General features: G+C 33.4%; 1 protein-coding gene across 2 annotated transcripts in view; it reads right to left on the minus strand.

The window, feature by feature from the left end:
* The window catches only part of LOC106139529 (B-cell lymphoma/leukemia 11B), a 47,590-nt gene that overhangs the window by 15,913 nt on the left and 7,977 nt on the right, over positions 1–23,700 (minus strand). The window contains exons 1-4 of one of the 2 annotated variants that reach the window (XM_060948131.1): positions 12,734–13,186; positions 1,804–1,977; positions 1,329–1,526; positions 792–977 (exon numbers count right to left, since the gene is read on the minus strand). In XM_060948131.1, coding sequence (XP_060804114.1) covers positions 792–977; positions 1,329–1,526; positions 1,804–1,977; positions 12,734–12,797 — 622 coding nt within the window. In that variant the 5' untranslated portion in view covers positions 12,798–13,186. Of the gene's footprint in view, positions 1–791; positions 978–1,328; positions 1,527–1,803; positions 1,978–12,733; positions 13,187–23,700 lie in introns of those variants that run through there. The other variant, XM_013340994.2, reaches the window with a different exon arrangement.

A 23,700-nucleotide genomic window follows, 5' to 3' on the forward strand; every position in this document is an offset into this window, starting at 1 on the left:
TTTTAGGAATGAAAGCATTATTATAGTTAGGTTTTGTTCGACTTTGCTATACGAGAAATGCAATTTCTGATCTTCGTTCAATTTTGTGTTAAGTTGAAATCAAATTATGTTTTTTGTTGCAAAAATATTCAGCATATCTTAATTAAATAATACCTATGACAAATTCTTTTTTTTTTATATTAATACGAAAAATTTTTGAACATCCTGTTCTGCCAACGATTTAGAAGTGTGACGAGACTATATCCAAAATCCAGAATGTATAGTCGAAACATGACTTGCGTTTACCGAGTCCAGTATTGTTGTTGTGCAACTTGCAACAAGGACAAAAGCAACTGAACGTGAAGATAAAATTGTCTCCGAAACTGCTTTTGATGCTGTCCAAATCGCAGGAGTCATTAATAAAGTACTAAACACAACATGAAAAGACGATGACGCGGAGTTTAGAAATAAAAAGGAATTTGTCTAACGCACGTGTCTCTTCCGTTGTCTGTCTATGGTATTAGGAGGCATGACGTAAGAAATTAAATTCGTAAACTGACCTAATCGTATTTGAAATCCAACAAAACATTTTCCTTTGTTAGAAATTTTTTGGCCTTTAACACTGTGTTGTCAGCTTACAAAATTATGTAACTTATGAATTTTAAGGCACCATGGACAGATTTGTAAGGGTTCTTATTATTTTACAGTATGCCTTTGTTCTATGTTTCTGTCCTTTTAATTTCTCTTTTAATAATTTCGTTTTAATTAATTGTTATGTTAATGTAAATAAAATCTATGGTTGTAAGACTTACCGCTATGCATAGTATTCGATTCAGCATCAGCTACTTCTGTCCTAGATTTTTTCATGTCTTCAGGGGAACCTGAGGTATCCATATGTTCTTGTTTGATTTTAGGTTTGATATCTTCATCAGGAGAACTTGACGGCATTGGTGATGTGGATGCTCTTCTTTTTGGTGTCGACGCTCCTACGTCCGGTTCTGGGGGCAAATCATCACCGACGTTAGGAATACTCATCACTGAAAAGTTTGTTGATTGAAAATGTGTGACAATGGATATAAATTACTAATCAACCATTGTTGTGTTTATGTCGAATATAACACACTATTTGAAAATAAAAATCTGGCCTTTCACTTAACTATTGTCTACACTTCTCTTAGTTAATTTTAACATACTAAAAGATTTATGCCTCGTACACACTTAAAATGCATTCGCAAGGGATAATATAGTTCTTATTATCATCATCTTAATCAATTCTTGGTCTTTTTCGTCCGAGTCTTTATAATCTTGCGAATGCTTAACAAATGTGTACGAAGCATTTCTGATCTTACCATCAAGTAGTCTTTTGGGTGTACTTGATGCTCCTCCATCTTCTAGAAGGTCAGGGGGAGCTATTGAAGGGCTGGCCAGAGGTGGGGTATGGACTCTGCTGCTGGGTGGTCTTCTGGCAGTTAACAGTGAAGGTCTTCGGCTTGCGTTTGTGGACACTTGCCCTGGTCGAGAACCATCTTCTTGGTCGGAGTTCGGTCCTGTGAAAAATAATTGATAAGTTTTTCGTTTTGGGATATATGGGCTGCTGTAAAGATGATCTATTTAATGCTGATGAGAATTATGTCTTATTATAAAAGTAAGAAACTTAACTGTTAAGTCGCTGATAATGTTACGATTATTTTCAAGTATTAAGAATACACCACTTCTTCTTAAAAAAATAGAGAGCTATCATCTAAGTTAGGGTCGCTATAGCAATGAAAGGATCTGAAACCCTCATCACAGTAAAAGACTGGACGATGATGACCAAGAACTCACCAGCACTATAGCAATGGTAGGAGGTGAGATCTTTATCACAGGATGAGATCTTATGCTGGATGAACCGCACGATGTCCGCCAGGGCGAAGGCCCGCCGGCAGGCCCCGCAGGTGAGGGTGTCTCCAGGCATGCCTGGAGTAGGGGAGCCGCCTTCTGCCGCGCTGTCCGCATCCGCTGTGGAAGAAGAGGAAGGTTAAGATTGTCATTACTTAGTCTTGTGGTTCCAAGTACTTTAGAATGTGACCACTCCATCTTTTTCCCATGTAAGAAGGTGCATAAGGTTATTAACACATTCATCTGGTTCATCCCATCGTATTTGTCAAAGGCATACCCCGGGCTCCTCTCCAGAATGGTGAGGATGCAACCGGGGCTATAGCCAAGAGGAAGAGATCTCTTCATATTCTTAGTGACCAAAAAAATTAGTCTGCTTCTTTCCGCGCAGTTTGTAATAGTTTATCAACGAAAAGGTTTCTTAATTTTTTTGGTAATGAATATACTTGTTTCTTTCAAGTTTCAGGTCAATTAGTCAGTCTAAAAGGTTTTATTAAAAAAAAAAACAAATTTGTATTCATACTAGTAAAGCTATCAATATTTTTACTTCCAGGCTTAATATTGTAAGACATATAATTTGCACAGAGCACTTCACACCACTGGGTCATGCGACATGTGGGCGACGCTTTAAAGCTCTGTTGTGTCAAGTTAATTACAGCTTTTAGTAGTCACGGTTCTCAAAAGCAAGGTGTCAGTTGCAAGTCCACTTATCTTCCAATGGTCAACATTGGAGCTTTTATTTCTTTTGACATAAGATCGAAAATAAGTATTTTTTTTTGGAATGGTAATTATTTTTGCGGTCAAAAGATATGAAAGGGTTATTGGAACTTTTTGCTGGAATACTTCTTTTTGGCCCAAAACAGATGTCTCTTAATAACGGGTGCAGTTTTTGAAATTTACAATGTCTCATTTGTGAAGCTGTTTATTGGGTTTGTGACCGTTTTCACGGTAATTTGGTGAATCACGCAAGGTTTGCTTTTTATTTCATCGTTTTTCATATCACTTTAATATGAAATTGGATAAAACAAATAATAAATATATTAAATTAAATTAATAAATTTTCCAAGATCCAAACTAATATTTTGAAATGCTGGACCTTAGTTCGACATTATTTACTATAAAATTTATTGCAATATTTATTAAACAGAAGAAACACCTCCCTAATACATAAAAAAATCTACACCCATCTATTAAACAAGTGAATTCTAGTGCAGCTAATTAATACCAGAAAATTATCTTCCATTTTCAAATCCACCAATAGCGTTCGCAGCTCGAATTATAAAGGCACTCTCACACTGCACAATTGTTCTCTATTCGGCACATCAAAGACCCGGGCTAATTTCACATAAGTACCGTAGACGCCCTTACATTCTTATTATTATTTTCTCCTTGAATTTCTTTGTAAGTACGACTCGCTCCACTTTAAAAGAACGCGGTAACAGGAGAACTAAATTAATATAAGAAAAAGTATATTGACATTTACACAAGTAAGTTTACATAGAGGGTTTTATTATGTAAATGTATGATTTTGATTTGAAGGGACGCTCGTGGCAAATGGTGCTTTTTATGTGTTTCCGATAGGATGTTTTAATAGTGATAGTGAACCTTACTTCCTGATATATGAGGAAGGTGAAAAGGTAGCACGCTTTGTTTGAGTGGTTAATTGGTTTGGTAGACGCGTGCCTGGAACGTGAGTTTTTTTTCATGATATGTTTTTTTTTTTTTAATTTTAAATTTATATCGAACTTAAATGCTGACCGAAATAAACGTATAGTTTCTGATAATTTGTAACGCGAATGTTAAAAGGACAGATTCAGAAAGTGGATAATGCGATAAGGTATTTTTACTTTATATATTAAACTAATTACGTTTTTCTTAAATGACGTAATAGAAGTTTCATTGAATCATTCATTTAATCTAAATTCACTATTCGTAACTTCTATCCAAATTGATCGTTTAGTTGATTTCCATAAAAAAACCAAATATAACAAAGTTACTTAAATTTAGTTACTATATAGGTAATGATAGTAAGTATCACACTATAGAAATTATAAACATTCTTCATCAAGCTTCACAATGTTTCTTTTAAAAACTAACGTATATCCCAAAAAAAAGGACAAAACATTTCAATCCCATTTACAAGAACACTATCCAAATATTCACCCCCTATTTCGCCCGATCAATCTCCAATCGAACTGGTTCACGTGAAATAAATTCACTCAGTGGGTCACAGAAACCACACCCACATTCGTGAGTGGACAGTGGTCAGCGGGCATGCGCGGTAGACAAAAACCTTTACAATTTACACCCACGCGCCACGCCGCAATGGATGTTTCTCATAATTTATTGCTCCTTTTGAAGAGGTATTACAATTATAGGATAAAAGTATAATGTATATTGATGAAATGTTTGGTTAAGTATGAGTATATATTTTTGAAGCTACTTTATGTGTTTGTTTTTTTTTGACACGAAAACAGCAATTTATTTTTATAAAAAAAATAAAATAAATAAAAGACTTTTAGTCTACTACCGCACTAAAAAGCTAATTAATTATTAGGAGGTTACATTTTTTTTTTGAGTTACAACAATTTATATTAAAATAAATAAATAAAATTAAACAAAAGATTCTCAATCATGTTTATCTGACTTACTATGTGCTTATGACTGGACAATGACCACATTTTATAAAATTTCTTCAAAATTTCAAGCGACATGGCACAAGAGCCGAGTTTTTCCCGGCAGAGCCTTGTGGTCCCCGGCACTAACAGAATAAACAATAGAACCACTCCATCTCTTTCCCATGGATAGGCTCATAAACTTCGGATTCTTCTTTTAGGCGATGGGCTAGCAACCTGTCACTGATTGAATCTCAACTCTATCATTAAGGCCAAACAGCTGAACGTGGCCTGTCATTTGCCTTTCTAGACTGTTAGCTCTCTCTACTGATGAGCTCCTCTTGATCTAAAGCCTAAAATATCCCCAATTAAGAGTATAAGTAACAATTAACTGTAACTACACACGTTTGGCAACACGTTAAATCCGGACAAAATGCAATTAAAATTAATGTTCGTACCAAAACTTTAACACACAAGTTGCTGTTTCGACCTTTTCGAAAAAACAAACTCTCAGAACTGCCGTGTGTCGTGGTAACGAGCTAATTTAAACTTTTCGGGGACCGGCCCTTCGGGGGAGGCGGCCCTTTCGTCACCTGAGGCGAGAGACAATACAAATGTCCACATTTTTTCAATAAGTCGGATTTTTCGCACCTTTTTCAAGTGTTGGCGTATAGAGTGTCTTGTTGTATAGATCCCGCAATTTATGCGATGTACTTACACACATACTTCATATACACACAATCACGTCTATATCCCTTGCGGGATAGACAGAGCCAACAGTTTTGAAGAGACTGATAGGCCACGTTCAGTTGTTTGGCTTTATAATAGAACTAGCTGTGCCCGCATCTTCGTCCGCATGGAACAGTTATTTCGGGCATCATTGAAGCCCTCAAGGATGAATAATTTTCCCTGTTTTTTTTTCACATTTTCCATTATTTCTTTGCTCCTTATAGTTGCAGCGTGATGTTATATAGCCTAAAGCTTTCCTTGATAAATGGTCTATTTAACGCAAAAACAATTCTTCAATTCGAACCAGTAGTTCCTGAGATTAGCGTGTTCAAACAAACTCTTCAGCTTTATAATATTAGCATAGATTGAGATTCATGTAGCAATAAATAACAGAGAAATATATTAAATGATAGATCGGTATAGGGCAAAATTCAGAATGTTCACATTAGAAATTATGAAAGGTTGTCGATCAATAATATGACGTTTTGGACAAAAAAAAAACGTGTCCACATTGACACAATCGTGACCACCGTGTCCAACATTAATTGGCATGGGGTCTCAGTCTTTTGTTGTCGGTGGAAAAAGAGCTTTTTCAATGTGACGCAAATTAATGACAACACAGATGTGTAACGCTTGGCAGCAATCCGAAGTAATGTTATAAAAATCGTTGATTATATTTGTAACAGCTACACAGTCGTCAATGTGTAATTTTGTTAACGTAAAAATATTAAATTCCAATTAATATCTTGAATATCATTTCATAATTGTCACATCATTTGGTTTCGCAATATTTGTTGACTTCGAATAATTTCTTTAACTGCTTAATATAAGTCTGGAGTATATACAGTTCGGAATACAGCAAAGAACATAGTCATTACCTAGTTAAAAATAGGTAATTTTATTAAGCCACTGCTTTATAAAATTACCTATTTTTAACTAGGTACAATTTTGTTTCGAGAGATGATTTTTTTTTAATGATCAATTAGTAGTAGCAGCTTATAAAATTGTGTGCGATTATAAACAACTACATATGATTGCTTAAATTTTTAAATTCTTGAATTGTTCAATACATATTTAACAAATATTATTAATATGATTGTAGTATCTACTCTTCTACTATTATTTGAATCTCATTTCACTATCATAAAACCAAATAGCTGAACGTAGGTCACGGCTTTTTTAGACTGTTGGCTCTGTCTACCCCGCAAGGGATATAGACGTGATTATATGTACATATGTATGTAGTATCTACTCTTTCCAAACTACAACAAAGGTACTGCGAATAAAAAAAAATATTTTGTCTTTTTCACCGATCACACGTTCTGCATTTCAAGTTATACTTCTGTTCCGTCATTAATTTACGACCGCGGTGACTCCGAATAAAATAATAAGAATCGAAATCGATGCGGGGGTGTATCGTAACAATGTATTGCAATTTAGATTGCTGGTCGGTTTGTATATTAAAGCAGTATTAGATGTATGGCTTAGTTCAATTGCCTTATAAAACATATACCATCTATAAAACACTAATTACCTATACAGATTCTTCTTTTTCCTCCTGGCATTAGTCCCAGTTGCAAAAAAAAATTTAAAATTCAAAAAATTTTTTTTTATTCGTTATTCTAGCATACTTCATATCGCTTAATAATTGTCGTATCTTTTGGTTTCAAAACATTTGTTGACGTCAAATAAATTACTTAAGACTAAATTTACTGCCGCTTCCAAAGCGTCAGTGCAAAAGAAGCGGTAACAAACTGCATACAGCTTAATGTGGCCTTTCTGTCTACCCCGCAAGGGATGTAGACGTGACTGTATGTATATATGTTTGTATATATTTAAATATTTTTTTCTTCCACTTATACCATTGCAATGTCTAAGCTATTAATAATTCTGTGGTCTAACTTAGCCTTTTATTTTAGGTTTATTTAAAAGCCTTTAAGGTTGGACATCGGTCTCTTTGATGAACATTCAAAAGCTTCAAGTTGTCGGAAGCTGCCGTTCTGCACAAAAGCTCATTGAAAACATACCTTTCGGCGAATGTCCATAAAGGATTCCATGCGGTAAGTGGAGATTTAGTGATAAGTTTATATGAGTGATGCAATTATATAGATATACCTACTATGTACAATGTATTGCAATCTATATTTGTAAATTGACGTCCGATAAAAATGCTGCAGTGTAGTTTGTTCCGCCGCTTCTTCTATATGCGCTTTGGATGCGGTACCTAGTAGTTATAATTAGATTTAAGTGATGTGACGTCAATAAGCGATAACTTGTATCATATTTTTAAAAATAAATCTATTCGATTCTATTCTTTTGAATCAATATTAGATATAACTTAAATGTATAAAAATACATACTAAAATATGCCGTGTGGTTCACGGCACCAATGAAATAAAGAATAGGACCACTCCTTGTCTCTCCCATGGATGTCGTAAAATGTGACTAAGAGATAGGTTTATAAACTTGGGATTCTTCTTTAAGGCGATGGGCAAGCAACCTGTCACTATTTGAATCTCATTTCTCCACAAGCCAAAAAGCTGAACGTGGCCTATCAGTCTTCTGAAGACTTACGGCTCTGTCCATCCCGCAAGCGATATATACGAGAGTATGTATGTATGTACTTATACATACATTTCAAGTGTAATTTTAAAGAAAGGGGTGGCTGAGTGGCCATGTTGAGAAATGACGTCATTAGTGCCGCGCTCTGTGTTGACATAACCCGCCTTCTTTCTGTGTGAAAGGCATGGGCGGGGACTTGGTGCAAGCGGTTTGGAAACTTATGTTGTTAAATGTAAGTACTTCTAATATTAGTTAACCACTATGAAGCGAAAAAAGTGTACTTACAAGGTTCGTGACATACATACATACCTACATATGGTCACGTGTATATCCCTTGCGGGGTAGACAGAGCCAACAGTCTTGAAAAGACTGAATGGCCACGTTCAGCTATTTGGCTTAATAAGGTTCGTGACAAGTATTTAACATAGTCTCTGTCTACCCATCGGGAAAGAGGCGTGATTATAAATATATTATGTAAGAATTTAGTTACCAAATAGACCATATATTAATAGTATGATATGAAATCTTCACTACACTTTTGATATAAATTTTCATGAAAGTATTTTTTCAGCTTAAAAGAACACCCTATACAACAATGTTTTCAATCATCATCATAGCATAAATAGGCATGATCTAATTTTATCACCTTAACAATACAGTCAATAGAAATTCCTTTGGGAGTCGAAAAAATGGCGTCCGTGGGTGATTGAATTAAGGTCAAGTCGATAATCAAGTTACTGATATCCAATACAGACCAAATATCCAAGACAACTGTACGAAAATCCGCTTGGGTTAGAGTGCCTATCGCACTATAGAACGCGGCTTATAGCACTTACTAGTAAATAAGAGACGTAAGCTTAAAAATTTAATGTTTTTGGTAGTATTTTTTTAGACCGCCAGTTTTAAGTGCATTTCTCTCCATTTCTTTCCCATGGATATCGTAATAGGTGACTAAAGGATAGGCTTATAAACTTGCTAGTTTTGTTTGAGCAATGGGCTAAGCAACCTGTCACTATTTAAATCTGAATTCTTCTTACTTATATCTATATATCTCTCATTGATATAAGCCAAACAGCTGAACGTCTATCAGCCTTATCAAGGCGGTTGGTTCTATCTTCCCTGCAAGGACGTGACTATGTGTATGTATGTATGTATTTTTAGGTAATTAAATGAGGAATATGTCCGTATATTTCGAGATAATTTAATCAAAATCAATTGTCGATTTGATTTAACACACAATTATTAAGTAATCCACCAGGTGAAGATAAGATAATTTATTGTGTTGATAATTTTACATTAGTAATTTATTAGATTTTGTTATGCATCCTCTTGAAAAATAACACTTCTATTTTTAAAAATATAATCCACCCAAGAATTTTTTTTTTATGTTTTCCTTTAAATTGCAAAAGAAAATATATATTGTTTCTTCGTAGCGCGCTCTACCTTAAACAAAGTAAGCTACGCTAATTCTGTGCCTCTGGTGTATTGCTGGTTTGTTAGAGGGCTGTTTTTTTTTCTTTTTTCGCTCTAGGTGCGTAACCTGATGCGGTTAGGGACTTTTGTGGCCAGTTTCATAAAAAAATTTGGGTAAAATTTATTACGAAAATTTAGAATATCAATTTCCTGGGGGTGGCTAAGTATTCGAAAAACTAATTCACTAGGGTTAAGATAAAAGATAACGTTACACTTTTAAATTAGTTTTCGTAAAGCCGGTTAATCTTTCTTATTTTAAAAGGACTTGAAAATAAAAACAATTACTTTAAAAGATTGCTGTTTTTAACACAAAGCCAGAACAAATATGCACTTGTATTTTGTACTATAGTTTAAATAAATAAAATTTAATAGCCTTTTTTTGTGTTCTCAACATACTGGAAATAACTAAAAATACTAACAGGCGACTAAGGTAATTTGATTGAGGTTCAAATAGCGTCACTCAGTTATCCACTTTAGGGTCATAGTCATACTAGAACCCAGGGTCCTCCTTATAAAATGATCCTTAGCAATGGTAATCATAATTGTACCAACTACGTAGGTATATATAAGAACACAGTACCCTGCCTTTTCTCCAGATATTTGTCACGACAAGTGTCAATAAAAGTGTCACACCGGACTGTCAGACACTACACTACAATACGGTAGGGAGGGGAACGTGTCGATAGTCGACTTGTCGATTAACAGAAAAAAATCTATACTAAGTCTAACTCTAACTACAAAGTTATCATTTTCTATGTTAGCTCTGTTTTAAGTAACGTTGAAAAAAAATTTTTGTTTTATGTTGTGATGTCGTAAAATTTAATATTACATTTTAATATAAAATAAATGAATTTAATATTTTATCCTTATAAAGATTTGAACCAGAATTTTTATAACATGATTAAGAATTATTTATGATATTCTTCAAACATTGAACTTTCTCAAAACTTTATTGAGCAAACATTTAAAACGGATAAGAGGAATGAGATTAAAAATTATTTATTTGAGTAAGTGATATGACGAGATTTTGGTTAAATTGCATCGATTATAAAGATACACTAGCAACAAAGTAATTAATACGAGCATATTAATTCGATAGCATTTTTTTCGAAAAGGAAAAGCCCTTAATTAAAATATGACTCTTAAATGAATATTTGTTACATTTCTTTTTATGTACAATAAAGAGTTTAGAAACAAACAATATTCCTACTATCATAACTTACTTAAAAAAATACAACTACTTATACGGATTCTAAGTATGTATAAAAAAGGTTATAAGAAAGTTCTATGATATTTATATTATTAAAAATATTATCGACATCGTTGCCCAGCACTATCGACTACCCGTTAAGGCGGACACTTAACCCCTAATTCTGGGAGTTTTATTTCCCGCCGGGCATTTATGGGAAAAATCTTAATCTGGCTCTGCCGTTAACTGCCCGAGAGTAATTATTGCCAGGGACTGTATCTATTAGTTCTAGAAATATACAGTACGTACCTACTTATTGGCTGCCGTGTGGTTCCCGGCATCAATAGAAAAATAAATAGGACTACTCCATCTCTTACTCTTTCTCCCATGGATGTGGAAAAGGCGACTAAGGGAAAAGGCTTATAAACTTGGGATTCTTCTTTTGGATGATGTCACTATTTGAATCTCAATTCTTTCATGAAGCCAAACAGGGGAACATGACCTATCAGTTTTTCAAGACTATTGACTCTGTCTACCCCGCAAGGGATATAGACGTGATTATGTTATTATGTATTCATTAATGATTAAAATAGTGACAGGACAGTGACAGAAAATAGGCTTCTACGCGTACTATATAAAACAAAATTTTAATTCGTTTGGGGACGCGCATCTCCAGTTGAAAATATAGTTTTTCCTGAAGCAATAAAACTGGGGTCATAAACCGCCGGACGGGAGTGTTGCCAGCTACCGATGCAAATGTACAATAACTAAACAACAAAGCGAAACTAAAGAGTTATTGGACTGACATTCAAAAATGGAACGCGATTAAAGAAAAATGTATATAGGTAGGACCTATGACATGCAAATTTTTTTTCAAAAATATAATGTTAAAAATAAGTAATAAGTACTCACTCAAGTACAGTAAGAGAAATGTACTCACGTGAAAATTTTATATAATATAAAATGACCAGCTGTTTAGTATTTCGTTTATATTAAATAAATTATTAAAATATGTAGGTACGAGGATTTGTCAGATTTTTAAGATAGCTGAACTTGGCCTGTCAGTCTTTTCAATACTGTTGGCTCTGTCTACCCCGCAAGGGATATAGACGTGATAATATGTATGTATGTACGAGTATGTAATATAAAATCGTCCATTCGCAGAATTCTCATTTGCCAAGAGCTCACCACTATATCAACATGAGGCGATATTTAAAAGTTTATTTGTGATAAAACTGCATTCCTTGCTCGGCTTTGACCGCAAATACTCCAGCCGCAGAGGCAGTTTGTCAAAATAATGACCGCATCGCCATAGCCGCCCATGTGAACTATGCCGTGTATGTTAATAATATGAAATTTTGTGAAATTCCACTGAGACTTATTTATTTAAACTTTATTGTACAAAATACGAATGAGTAGCACAATTTGCGGACTTAATGCTAACTAGAATCTAAAATAGAGTATCAACCAGTCAACCCAATGGTCTTTTAACCAAATTTTATTTTATTTAAAATTTTTGAGATTCTGTTATCATGAGAAATCTTATTCCAATTCAATCATTACACATGCAACATGACATAACCTAAAGGTTTTTGAGGCTATTAGCTCTATATACCGCTGAACGGATAAAAAAAATGATGCATGTATGAATACTATGAGAAATCTAAATAGTTGATATGATACGAAGATAAAATATATTCTGATCGCATTATGCTTCTTTGAAACATTTTGACCTATCTCTTTTCGTAAACATATATCTGTAAAATTATTTTAAAGTATCGAAATCCGACACGTTTAAAAAATAATAGTTTTGAAACCTGTAGAGTCGATATCGTTTTATAATATTAAATATACATTAATCTATATCAGTAAATACAATCTTAAAGAAGCACGATACTATAATTTTATAGCCCACACATTAAGTACCCTATCTATAAGAACACATAAATATATAGATCGTCCACTTACGGACTCATTTATATGTTAATATGTTTGTTATCGTTCAGATCCATATATTTCGGGGCCAGATATCATTTTCACTGCTCTATTACTTCCCAATTTGTCTGTTATATTGGCTGTTATCGACATCGACAATATCATGACTCACCCTTGATTAACATTGAAAAAGAATAAATAGGAAATATGTTACGTTCGGTAACAAGAAATTAAATAAATTTATCAAAACTAAAAAGAGTTTCAATCAACCTTGAAAAGTAAAAGTAGTATTGCATTGCGTATAGCGTATCGAAAATAAATGAAATTAAAGATATTTCAATAATATTTGTGGATGTAAAATATTCATTATAAATACCTTTACGCCTCAAGTCAATTCCAGAGTCGAAAAATCTTGACTTACTCCGCGTTGATAGATCCATAACGGAGCACACTGAACCACCAAATCACCAAAGTCTCAAAATACATAAACAGTACTAAATTAATTCTAAAATGGTATAAAAATTTAAAGTCCACGACCACTGGCTAGTTCGCAAGGCCATAAACCATGTGATCATCTTGGCAGATGAACACAGACTGGCTGGCTACCGCGAGAAGCCAGACCCCAAAGATTCCATTAAAAAAAGACCCCCAGATCTCAGGTAAAAAAATCACCCGTATCAAAAACCGTTTTCTACTGACCCCGATCTCTCTCCCATCCCTTTGTTCGACCTTTATTTATAATGGTAAGTATACATTTTTTTCACACGAAGTCACCCCTAATAATGTATGAGCGAGTATGCGTAATCGTAGTGACTGTATGAAAAAAAAATTGTTCCCTATTTGAATGGCAAAAACTGCTCGTCACGAAATGGCATTAACGAATGAATATGATTTCGCACAGATCTGAATGGACGGATGACTTATAATCGTACGGACTTGTATTAGCATGAATTATTGGTCGTACGGCCTTTGTGTCGCTTTGTACGATAAACGTGATCGGAAATTTCAGTCGAAATTGGTTTATTGCAATTTATTTTATTTGGGTCATTTAAAAATATAACGCTAATTTAAAAAGCTCATCCTTAATCACATTTTTAATGTAAATTTGCTTTAATTGACAGGAATGAGTAATCATAATTTTTAATTTAAAAATTTTCAATTTAATATTTTGTTATTACAGCTGTTAGTTAAATAAATAAAAATAAAACACAAAAACATAATTTGAATTCTACACTCTCCAGTTGGTAAGCAATACCAATAAGACAAAAATTGTCTTTAATTCATATAATACAAATTCCAGAAAACAGATTAAGCCAATTTAAATCCTTTCACTCACATAAATGACGGATCCAAAGTGAAATTTATTGCTATCAAAACCGTTATAACTCAAAATGGCTACTTAACAAAATGGCGAATCTTTATCACCATTACGCTATCTCAGATTTGGACAAAATTCTCGAAATATGTAATAAAATTATGACAATCAAATTTGCCGTGGAATTGGGATTGATCCTTGTATAGATAACAAGCCGCGGCTCCATCCGCGTGAAAGTAAAATCCGGCAGATTTCCGTTCCCGCAGGAATTTCGGGAAAACTGTCTCTTGCCCCCAAACCACATAGAAACTTACATGCCAAATTGCAAATCTCTGAATCCTGCAGTTAAAGCTGTACTTACGTTGATAGGTAATGTCAATCAGTCAGTTAATATATATTGATTATATATTTTTATAAAGTTTATTTGTTTGTTCCATTTAATATTTAAATATATTTACATCCAAAACTCAGGCCAATATGAGTTATGGGTGTTTGTTTATTCTGTATTTAAAATATAGTATCGCTGAGTTAGTACGAGTATGTAGTCCATAACACAAGTCTGGATCTATGAGGCTAGCTCAATCCGTGTAATTTATCCCTAATATTTAGACGAGATTCGAGATTTAAACGAAGTTCCCGAAATATGTAATAAAATTATGACAATCAAATTTTACCATAGAATTAAGAATGACCCCTGTATAGAGAATTCGCTGCTACGTAAACAAACATTGGAGATTGACAGCGCTGTACAGCTGGCGTGGTGACGCAAATAATAGGACAAACACAGTAATTTGATTTTTATAAGGCCCTAGCGCAAATTGTGCGATGGTTTGGACATAAATGCGGACGATTTTGGTAGAAATATTGGAGCGTGTATTCATATATTATGTGAATGTGGATGTTTTTTTTTTGGAAAGTCTTTCTCTTTGTATTTCGTATTTTGGCGTAAAGTCCGTGTCAGTATTGATTTTTTAATGACCTCACAACACGTATTAAGCCCGATATCATAGCAAAATGTTTATTAAAAAAAACTTAAAATTTGTATTAGTTTTTTGTAGTTATAAATATTAATAGGTAATGCAAGATTTTAAATTTTCGCATTGCATTATACCTACTATTAATAAATAATACAGGTATTAAACGGGCACGTTAATAAAATAAAGGTACGTTATGTGAGCGTTTAATACCTGTATTATTTGTAAACTTTTAAACAAAAGTTTGCGTGAGTAGCAAAATTAATTTCTAATTTACAAATTGCAATTATTTTAAATTATCATAAATCTTAAACCAAAAACCAATGACCACAATAAACGCTGCTACTTAACAAATGACAGAAGCGGCAAGCGAATAAATTCCAAAAGTTCAAATATCGAACGCGATCATATTTCTAAACAAAAAAAAATAATACGACGGAAGAACAAAAAAGGATACTGTTACGTCCGAATTTCATCCTACCTGTGCCAGGGTCGTGTGAAAACGGCACAGGTGGTGGTGGAGCCCTTGTAATTACAGCCGGACAAAGCCGGGCGCGTGATGTGGGCTCGCGGTTTTTGGGTATTCGGCTTTTATGCCGAGCAATCATCGTGAACTGTTCGATTTTTAAAACCATTGGTGCCGTATGGTGTTATGGTGCTGTACCGTTGTGATTGCTATGTTATTAGTAACGTCCCGCCGTGGTTTTGTTCTGATTTTCATATACTTGAAATGTATTGTGGGGCAGCGGATGTCTTAGGTATGAAAATATATTGAAAATACACAATATCTTTTTCTTTTTATTAGGTCTTGGGAAATATGATTCTAAATGTCCAGCAGTTGATTTTCAATGATGTTGAATAAAATTATGATCTTTATCTATGTGGTCGCAAAGGCATTAATATAAAAATACAGGTATTATTTCATAAAATAATATGGATTGATTTCATCTTACAACATTTAAGGATAAAGGATTTAGCTAATCATATTTAATTTTATGTTACACCGTCTACTTAAATAATTATGTAATAAGTACCTATATCTAATGCACCTGAAGCGGAAGATCCGTCTCGGATTGATTTAGGTTCGCGAATAAATGCAAAAAATATTCACACACATGTGCTCTGATTCTGGTCAAGGCACCTATTGTGGTCACCTTTGTGAGAAACGTCGGAGATTCAAAAGGGTTTAATGGAAAAATAAAAAAAAATGACAGCGTGGGATGAAGTTCGACTTGGCAAATAAATGACATTTTTTTTTTAAATTTGCGGAATTTTATGCCGGTGTCACATTTTTCTTGATGGCCAGTGTTATTGAATTTTGAGATAGTTCTTAAGTCTTATCAAATTAAGTAATTTCTTTTTTATTCTGGTCGAAATCAAATTCGTAGAGTTTACTTGTTGTGGACCGATAGACAGAAAGCTTAAACATATAAAATGTTTATTACGTTATTCAATTGGAAATTCTTTTCTCTTTTATTCTTTCTCACATATACACCTTGCATGTTTACGTGCATTATTATCGTCTATTGTAACGTCTTTATTTATACTATTAAGATGTGTGATACAAAAACTGGCCACATACAAGCCACAATGATCTTATTCCCATAATTTCTTGCCGTGTCTTCTGTAAAACCAACTTAAGGTGACCCCTTAGCGATTTACTGTCTATGCCAAAGCAAAGAATTTAGATGAAACAATAACAGATATGAGGGATCAAGTAATACTGGATTATGTATGAGTAAAGTCAGTAATACATTGATGAAACCAATTAAGTGCGGTGTGAATTAAATCATAGCGTAATGATTTACACCGTTTAAAACGTAGATTTAATAGTGTATAGACACGAAAGTACAATAAAATAAATATCAATTTGAAATGATATTAGGTTAAGCTTATTATTACTTAAATAGGAGAGGAATATAAAAATTCCATCGTGCGTACATGTTTTAATGAGATATAAAATATACCCAAATTTAATAACTACTAGGTATATAATGTTAAAATGAAAAAAAACCTTTTAAGTTGATGGCAATGCAACAATTATGTAATCTTGAACTGTGACCCGTTTGCCTTTTTGCCCTAAAAAGGTTTTATTGACTTCAATTAAATTTTAATATATAAACACAAACATACACAGTCTATTAAGAAAATTGTTGAAATTATCACAATGAACATAGTAACATTCTAACACATTATAATATCACCATTTTATAAAATTATCACACTTAAACCAGTACCCAACAGAAGCCACAATAACCGTACAACGTTAATTTGTACAAGCATCAGTGTTGCCATAACCATTGTAAATTAGCTCTTTAAACGCGGTTTTAAAATACATTTTCGAATGAATTGTTTAAGTTCTGTGCAGTCTCAGACAATAGGCTGTGTCTCACACTCGGGTCAGTCCGCGGTTATCTAGCGATCGGAAGAAAGGCGATCTCCGACGTCAAATTTATTATATGTTCGCCTCTATTTACAGTTAGTTGCTCGCTCTGTGGTCGATTTGCATACGTGCGTGATTCTCAATTTGTATTAGTACTGATTGGTATTTTTGTTTGAAATTAGGTTTTTCGAGTGATCGATACTGCAACGTTATGGTTTATATTTGTTTGGTACCTTTATTTCTTAATTTTGAGACGTATCGTATTCTGTATAGCGGTATATCAATTCTTTAAAGATAATGTTAATTCTATCAATAATACAATTTTGAATTTAGTTTATTTACTCTTTGTTTTGGTAATTTAAGGTTTAATATTCTGTGGCATAAAAAGAGTTATTTTTTCATTATATTATGAATTCTCCTTCTTAGTAATAAAGTTCCAAGTTTTTAAGGTAAAATCACACATGTCATCACTTCATATTACTCGTAAACTGACCCCACGTTGCAACCAAGTCGTGACCGTTGTCTTGTTACCATGTTCCCGATGACCTGCCTCGGATCTGCTAATTGTGGTCATGTGAAATTAGCAACAAAAGGTGATTCAATAAACCGTTTTGATGACTGCGGAAGAGTGTGGGAGAGTGCATTGGATATTAAAAAGTGCATAGTGTATGCACGCAAGTGACTTTATGAGAATTAATTGTTGGCAAAGATTGTGAATATCGGATGGAGATATACTGGCTGATATTATATTTCTTAAAAAAAAATTATAAATTTTTGAAATGAATACCAATACACCAAATTTTGAAATAATTTTTTTTTTAAATTTTGAAATGAATAACAATATACCAATTTTGAAAAAAGAAAAAAATGTAATGTTAGTTGTCAATATTATTACATAGTAGAAACTTGAATTGTGTAAAAATAAATTAAAGAAAACGGCCTTCATTTTTATAAGATTTTTTCAGGTAGGTATAGAGTTAGGCAAATATCATTTCTGAAGAAATCAAGGAAACAACATGGAAACGGGCAGTTTTTAAGCTAAATATAACGTTGAGTTGAAATGATCTAAGCAGGTCATAGGTAAGCAAGAATACAAATTACAAAATTACAGAAAAGACCAATTCATCTCCCCTACATGGTAAGTTTTGCAATGTTAATAACTGAAATTAAATAAATTATTAGATACTATGCAGTAAACTTAGTTTTAAGTAATTTATTTGACGTCAACCAATGTTGTTAAACCATACGTTTTGACAATTATTAAGCGATATGAAGTATCCTATAATAATGAATAAAAAATTTAATTTGAATTTTGACTAATTTTATACGCCTTAATCTCATAGTTATAAAAATATTTAAAAACGAAAACTTTTTTTTTAAATTTCTAAAAAAAAAACAATGTGATGGATTATGTTTATTAAATTTTACAAAGTCATTATTTTTTCAAATAGTTATCTACTTATTTATTTGTAAACTAATAAAATCTATATTTTTTTTAATAACACGACATAAACAATTGTGGCTATTATTACTCAACTGGGTGTGGGTACCTACTTATAAAGGTACTACGTATGCACTTTATACTTAAAAATCTTAAACTAAAAGATTAAGTATCTATTAACCTATCTGTACCCTAGATATTGTGTGTCAGCGGTCACGAATGCCCGCTCTGGGAAAGCTCCCTCTCAAATGTTACGACCTCACGGCAAGTGGCATTTCTTGTTGCAATGCTGGCAAAATGTGGGAACTTAATTAGTCTATAGCTTCTTTTTTAATTTTTTTTAATTTTTGATTGCGACTTTTAATGAGTGTGGCTGTTAATTGATTGTGGAGAGTTAAGAAGAAATAGGTGAAATATATTAAGCAAAAATATGAGTGTTGAAATTATAATTTGGAAATTGCTACACTCCTCCTTTTCAGGAAAACAACGTTAATTTAGAATTTTGTCTTATATGTGGTATCAATTAAAAAAAATTGTTTAAAGTTATTGAAATCCTTCAATTACAATGTTTTATTACGTGTAAATATTTATCTTTTTAGTTTAGCAATGATATCACACATCACGTTAACAACAATTACGAGGTAGATAGAGCCAGTAATCTTGAAAAGACTTGGTGGTCATGGTCACCTGGATGACAGAATTGAAATTTAGATAGTGGAATGTTAAAATTATAGATATAAAAAATGTCATACTTATTATACTTAGATGTTAAAAAAGAAAATATTTAAATAAAGAAATCACTGTCAAATAATTGACAAAAAAAGTAAAAGTGACATTTAACCACAAAAAAAATAGCAACAGTCATTGAATACGCGTATTTAGTTAAATCGTAAAGAGCTATAAATCCAACACAGCCGCCCACGCAATAAAAGCGACAGATGAACAATGCTCTAACATACACCACAACACAATATAAATCAAAAACGAACATCTACCTATCATCTTTCACTCCTATGGTTATGTGTCTTATGATTTTTAACACCCACTTAATCTCTTTAGCGAAACAATAAGCCTTTGAAATGTTGCAACACGATTGCCGTCGGCGAGATAAAGATTCTTTTTTATTAGGTAGCGCCGGGTCTATTCATTAAGTAACTCTATTTATTTGAAGCTAATGAATAGAGAACAGAAAGTGTGATATTTCGCAAACCGTTTTAGCCTAGATTTGGTCAGGTGCATGATTAAAGATTTTAACGTGATTAAGTAACTAGCGTTTGCCTGAACATTCGCTCACTTAGGAATCTCTTAAAAATACTTTGTTTTGTTGACAAGTTAATATTCTCCAGCACACTCGAGAAAAACTATCGCTGTCCCGTTTTACGTCATAATGAAAGGCGAAATGGCGATATTTTTAGCGCGATAAAAACGGCGTAGCGCGTGCAATGCTGCGGTGGCTGGTACAGTTGTACCATCCCAGTTATTCCTTTGAAGTATCACCACAATCCAGAAATAAAATATAATTCAATTACTTAATGTAAGTAAACCTAGTTCTCCTTTTAGGCGATGGGCTAGCAACCTGTCACTATTTGAATCTCAATTCTATCATTAAGCCAAACAGCTGAACGTGGCCTGTCAGTCTTTCAAGACTGCTGGCTCTGTCTAACTTACAAGGGACATAGACGTGATTGAATGAATGAATAAAAGTAATTCAAGTGACTTCAGTTAGCAGTGGACTTAAATAAATATGTAAACCTATCATGTGAAAAATAAAGATTGAACTAGCCCCAAAGTAACACACTTTAACCAAACAGGGGACCATATTTGTAGCATGAAGTGTCTCCCTTAGTCGTCTCTTACGCCAACAACTAAAAAGACTAGGAGTAAGTCGGTAACAACATCGTTTACTGTATATTCAGCTGAAGACATACTAACTAAACAGGTAACCATATTTGTTGCATAAAGTGTATCCCTTAGTCGTCTCTTACAACTGAAAAGACATGTAATAAGACGGGAACAACATCGTTTACTGTATATACAGCTGAATACTCTCAATATTCCGAACATATTTGCTTCGGTCTACCAAAAAAAAAAAACTAAAAATGCGTTCCATCAAACAGAACTCAAACCCTGAATTACCGACACAAAGCGATCTTCTGGTAAATTGTTCGTCTTGACATGTGAGCCCGTGTGGGTATGGAAAAAATTGGTTAGAAACAAGTTGGCATGATATGTGGTAGGTTCCGTAAGTAAAAACAATGGCAAATGCTATTATATAAAATTAAAAAACAACACATAATAACTTTACTGTAGATATATACCTATACATACATCAAACATCATATTTTCTTGAGAAGACTGAAAGGCCACGTTCAGCTGTGTGGCTTAATGATGGAACTGAGATTCAAATAGTGTCAGGTTGCTAGCCCATCGCCTGCAAGGAGAATCCCTAGTTAATAAGCTTATCCCTTAGTCGCCTTTTACGACATGCATGTCAAAGAGATGAAGTGGTCCTATTCTAAATTGGGAACCCACACGGAAGATAATTATAATGTAGGTAATGATGTATGAATGCAATTCTAGGTTCAGTGGCCGTGTGGTTTCCAGCAGTTTTTCGTGAATGTTGTAAAAAGCAACTAGGGAAATAAGCAGATTCATATAATCTAAGCTCTAGTACCGGTCAGTTAGTGAACAAAAAAACGTAAAATGTGCTGTACGCTTCTCTTTCCACGCAGATTGTACAAGGCGATCAAGGAAAGGCTTATTATGTCTGGGATTATGAATTCTGAATTTAGGTCAAGCATACAGAGACCTCTAGAAAGCCCAACTTCCCGATGTGACAACCCAGGAAAATTAACCTAGTGAGAAGGCCCAACCCAAAATAATGGTATAAGGTTTGGACAAAGAAGAAGCAAGAAGAAGAATTATAGAAGAAATTGTAGTAAACTAATTTTCTTTCAAGGCAATGGGCTAGCAAACTTAAGAGATAAAGTGATACAAATCTAGAGTGTCAGGAACCACAAGGCACAGATTAGAAAAATGTTAAAATTATTATTAAAGTAGTCTACTACTTTAAAATACTTTAAAATTTAAAAAAAAAATTTCTTTCAAAGTTAAATTTAAATTTAAAATTATGATTAAAGTAGTAGACTACTTCTAATTATTATTAAAGTAGTAGTTTCTCGGACACACTTTTAATACACATAACTAAATTCTATTGCTTTATTATTTCACATTTTTAAGGTTTTCACTAAGACACACTTCTTTCATTTGATACTGAACCCTAAATATAGAAAAAAGCGAAGTTTTAGATCTCAGAAATCAAAAGCAGTTGGACAATGGTCACGGATCACTCACGTGGATGAAGAATGGTCGATATAAAACGCAGGTAGTTCAGACACATACCAATTTTTCCTTCAATCAAACTTTTGCTGATTTTTTTAATAACAAAACTGGTGATTTGAAAACATGGTTATTGGTAAGTAATGTTATAAAATATAGTATGATATAGCCTTTATAAAAATATAGCCTTTGTTTAAACAACATGTGTTCTCATATATTGAAGTATATGAACATTATGTTAGCGATATTCAATATGATATTATCTTACTAAGCGTTCAGTACCATACGTTCTGAAGTTATCTAGCCCATTACTATAAAGAAAAATCACAAATATAGAACCATTTACTAAATGTATTCGTTTATTCCTTTAATCACCTTTTACTAAATCCATCTCAAATTTACCACTACAAAACAGCCTATCTCTAAAACTGTATCTGAAAACGAAAAAGTTATACAAAAATGGGGGCAGCGGTAGCAGGACTATTCAACTCAAAATACCAGAAAAAAATCTTAGTAAGTGACACTTGTAAATTCTTTTCTCCAAAAATTGGTGAAAGGGTATCGAATAATGAGACACAATAATGTATTTTGCCTACAGCGTTCTGTATTGTTCGATTATTATCGAAATGTGGGTGCTGTTTTGACGAAAAAAAAAATTCTTTGACCAATTGTTTGTTGAACGCTGGTTTTTGCAAAGGTGTTTGTCGATTGACCATGGGACCATGGGAAAATATCGGAGGTTCAGGTGCCTCTATCGGAGATATCCTATTGTCAACCTGTTTGGGTCTTTGTTGATTTTTGATCGAAATTTTGATTCTGTTTTTGCTGCTCCTTTTTGGGTATTATCACATTTTGTTACTGCTCATATTTCTCTGCGATTTTATAAGTATTTTTTTATATTCAGCAATTGTTCTAGTATCTTGAAAACAGTTCTAAAATGCAAAAGTTTGTTTGTTTGAAAACTCTTTATTGCACATTAAGAATAATATAACAAAATACAAAGCAGTCATTGGATTTAGAAGAATATGTACTATGACGGACTTATCCCAATTGGATTTCATTTTTTTATAGATCACCCGTCTTTTTCAACTCTTTAAAAGTCTTCATTCTTTAACCTTTGAAATATCCGTCACTAACTAATCCTACAAAAAGAACAAAACTATCCTATTCAAATTCATACAATTAACGTTTTTATACGAAGCTTTTGACCAATGCCCATTAGAATAAAATAGCCCTTAGAACAGCATTTGAAATACGAAATCTTAATAAGAATTAATTTATTGTGAACCATGATCAATAAGAAAGAGTGGGTGGACATTTGGAGGAGTCCATCTTTGTCAAGCTCTAATACCAATTTGTTATTGTCGGCCTTTCAACAGAAGACGATTTAAACTTTGGTAGGTGTAAGGTGCGTTGGGGTAACATCGTGAATGGGGGAAGACCGTTTTCTTTGAATATTTACGAAATCATTAGTAATTTTTCTAAACTGACAACATAGCGCTAGATGCCATTTTGTTGTGCACCTCCCCGCAGTCCGCGTCCGTCACTGAGCCGCGTCGTTTGTGTGTTATGGCTGTTCCAGTAAAATTTGATTGATCTGGGTTAAAGGCAAGTTAAAGGTCGCATATTTTGCTATTATGGGCTGTATGTTCTGAGCCATAAAATCGATTTGATATCATTTCCGAACTTACCCCCACTACATCCGATCTTACCCATGGATTTAAAAAAATCTTTGTGTACTTTAAACTCTGTTTATGCGGCAATCATTTAGTTTAACGAGATATCCGCATTTAGATTTGATACTTTGACATTTCATAAACAATTCCCAATTAAACTTAATGTTTTAATTAAAATATAAGTCTAGAAAAAAAAACATAAACATGACCTGTCA

This window comes from Amyelois transitella, chromosome 15 (assembly GCF_032362555.1).
Source record: "Amyelois transitella isolate CPQ chromosome 15, ilAmyTran1.1, whole genome shotgun sequence".
Taxonomy (NCBI): Eukaryota; Metazoa; Arthropoda; class Insecta; order Lepidoptera; family Pyralidae; genus Amyelois; species Amyelois transitella.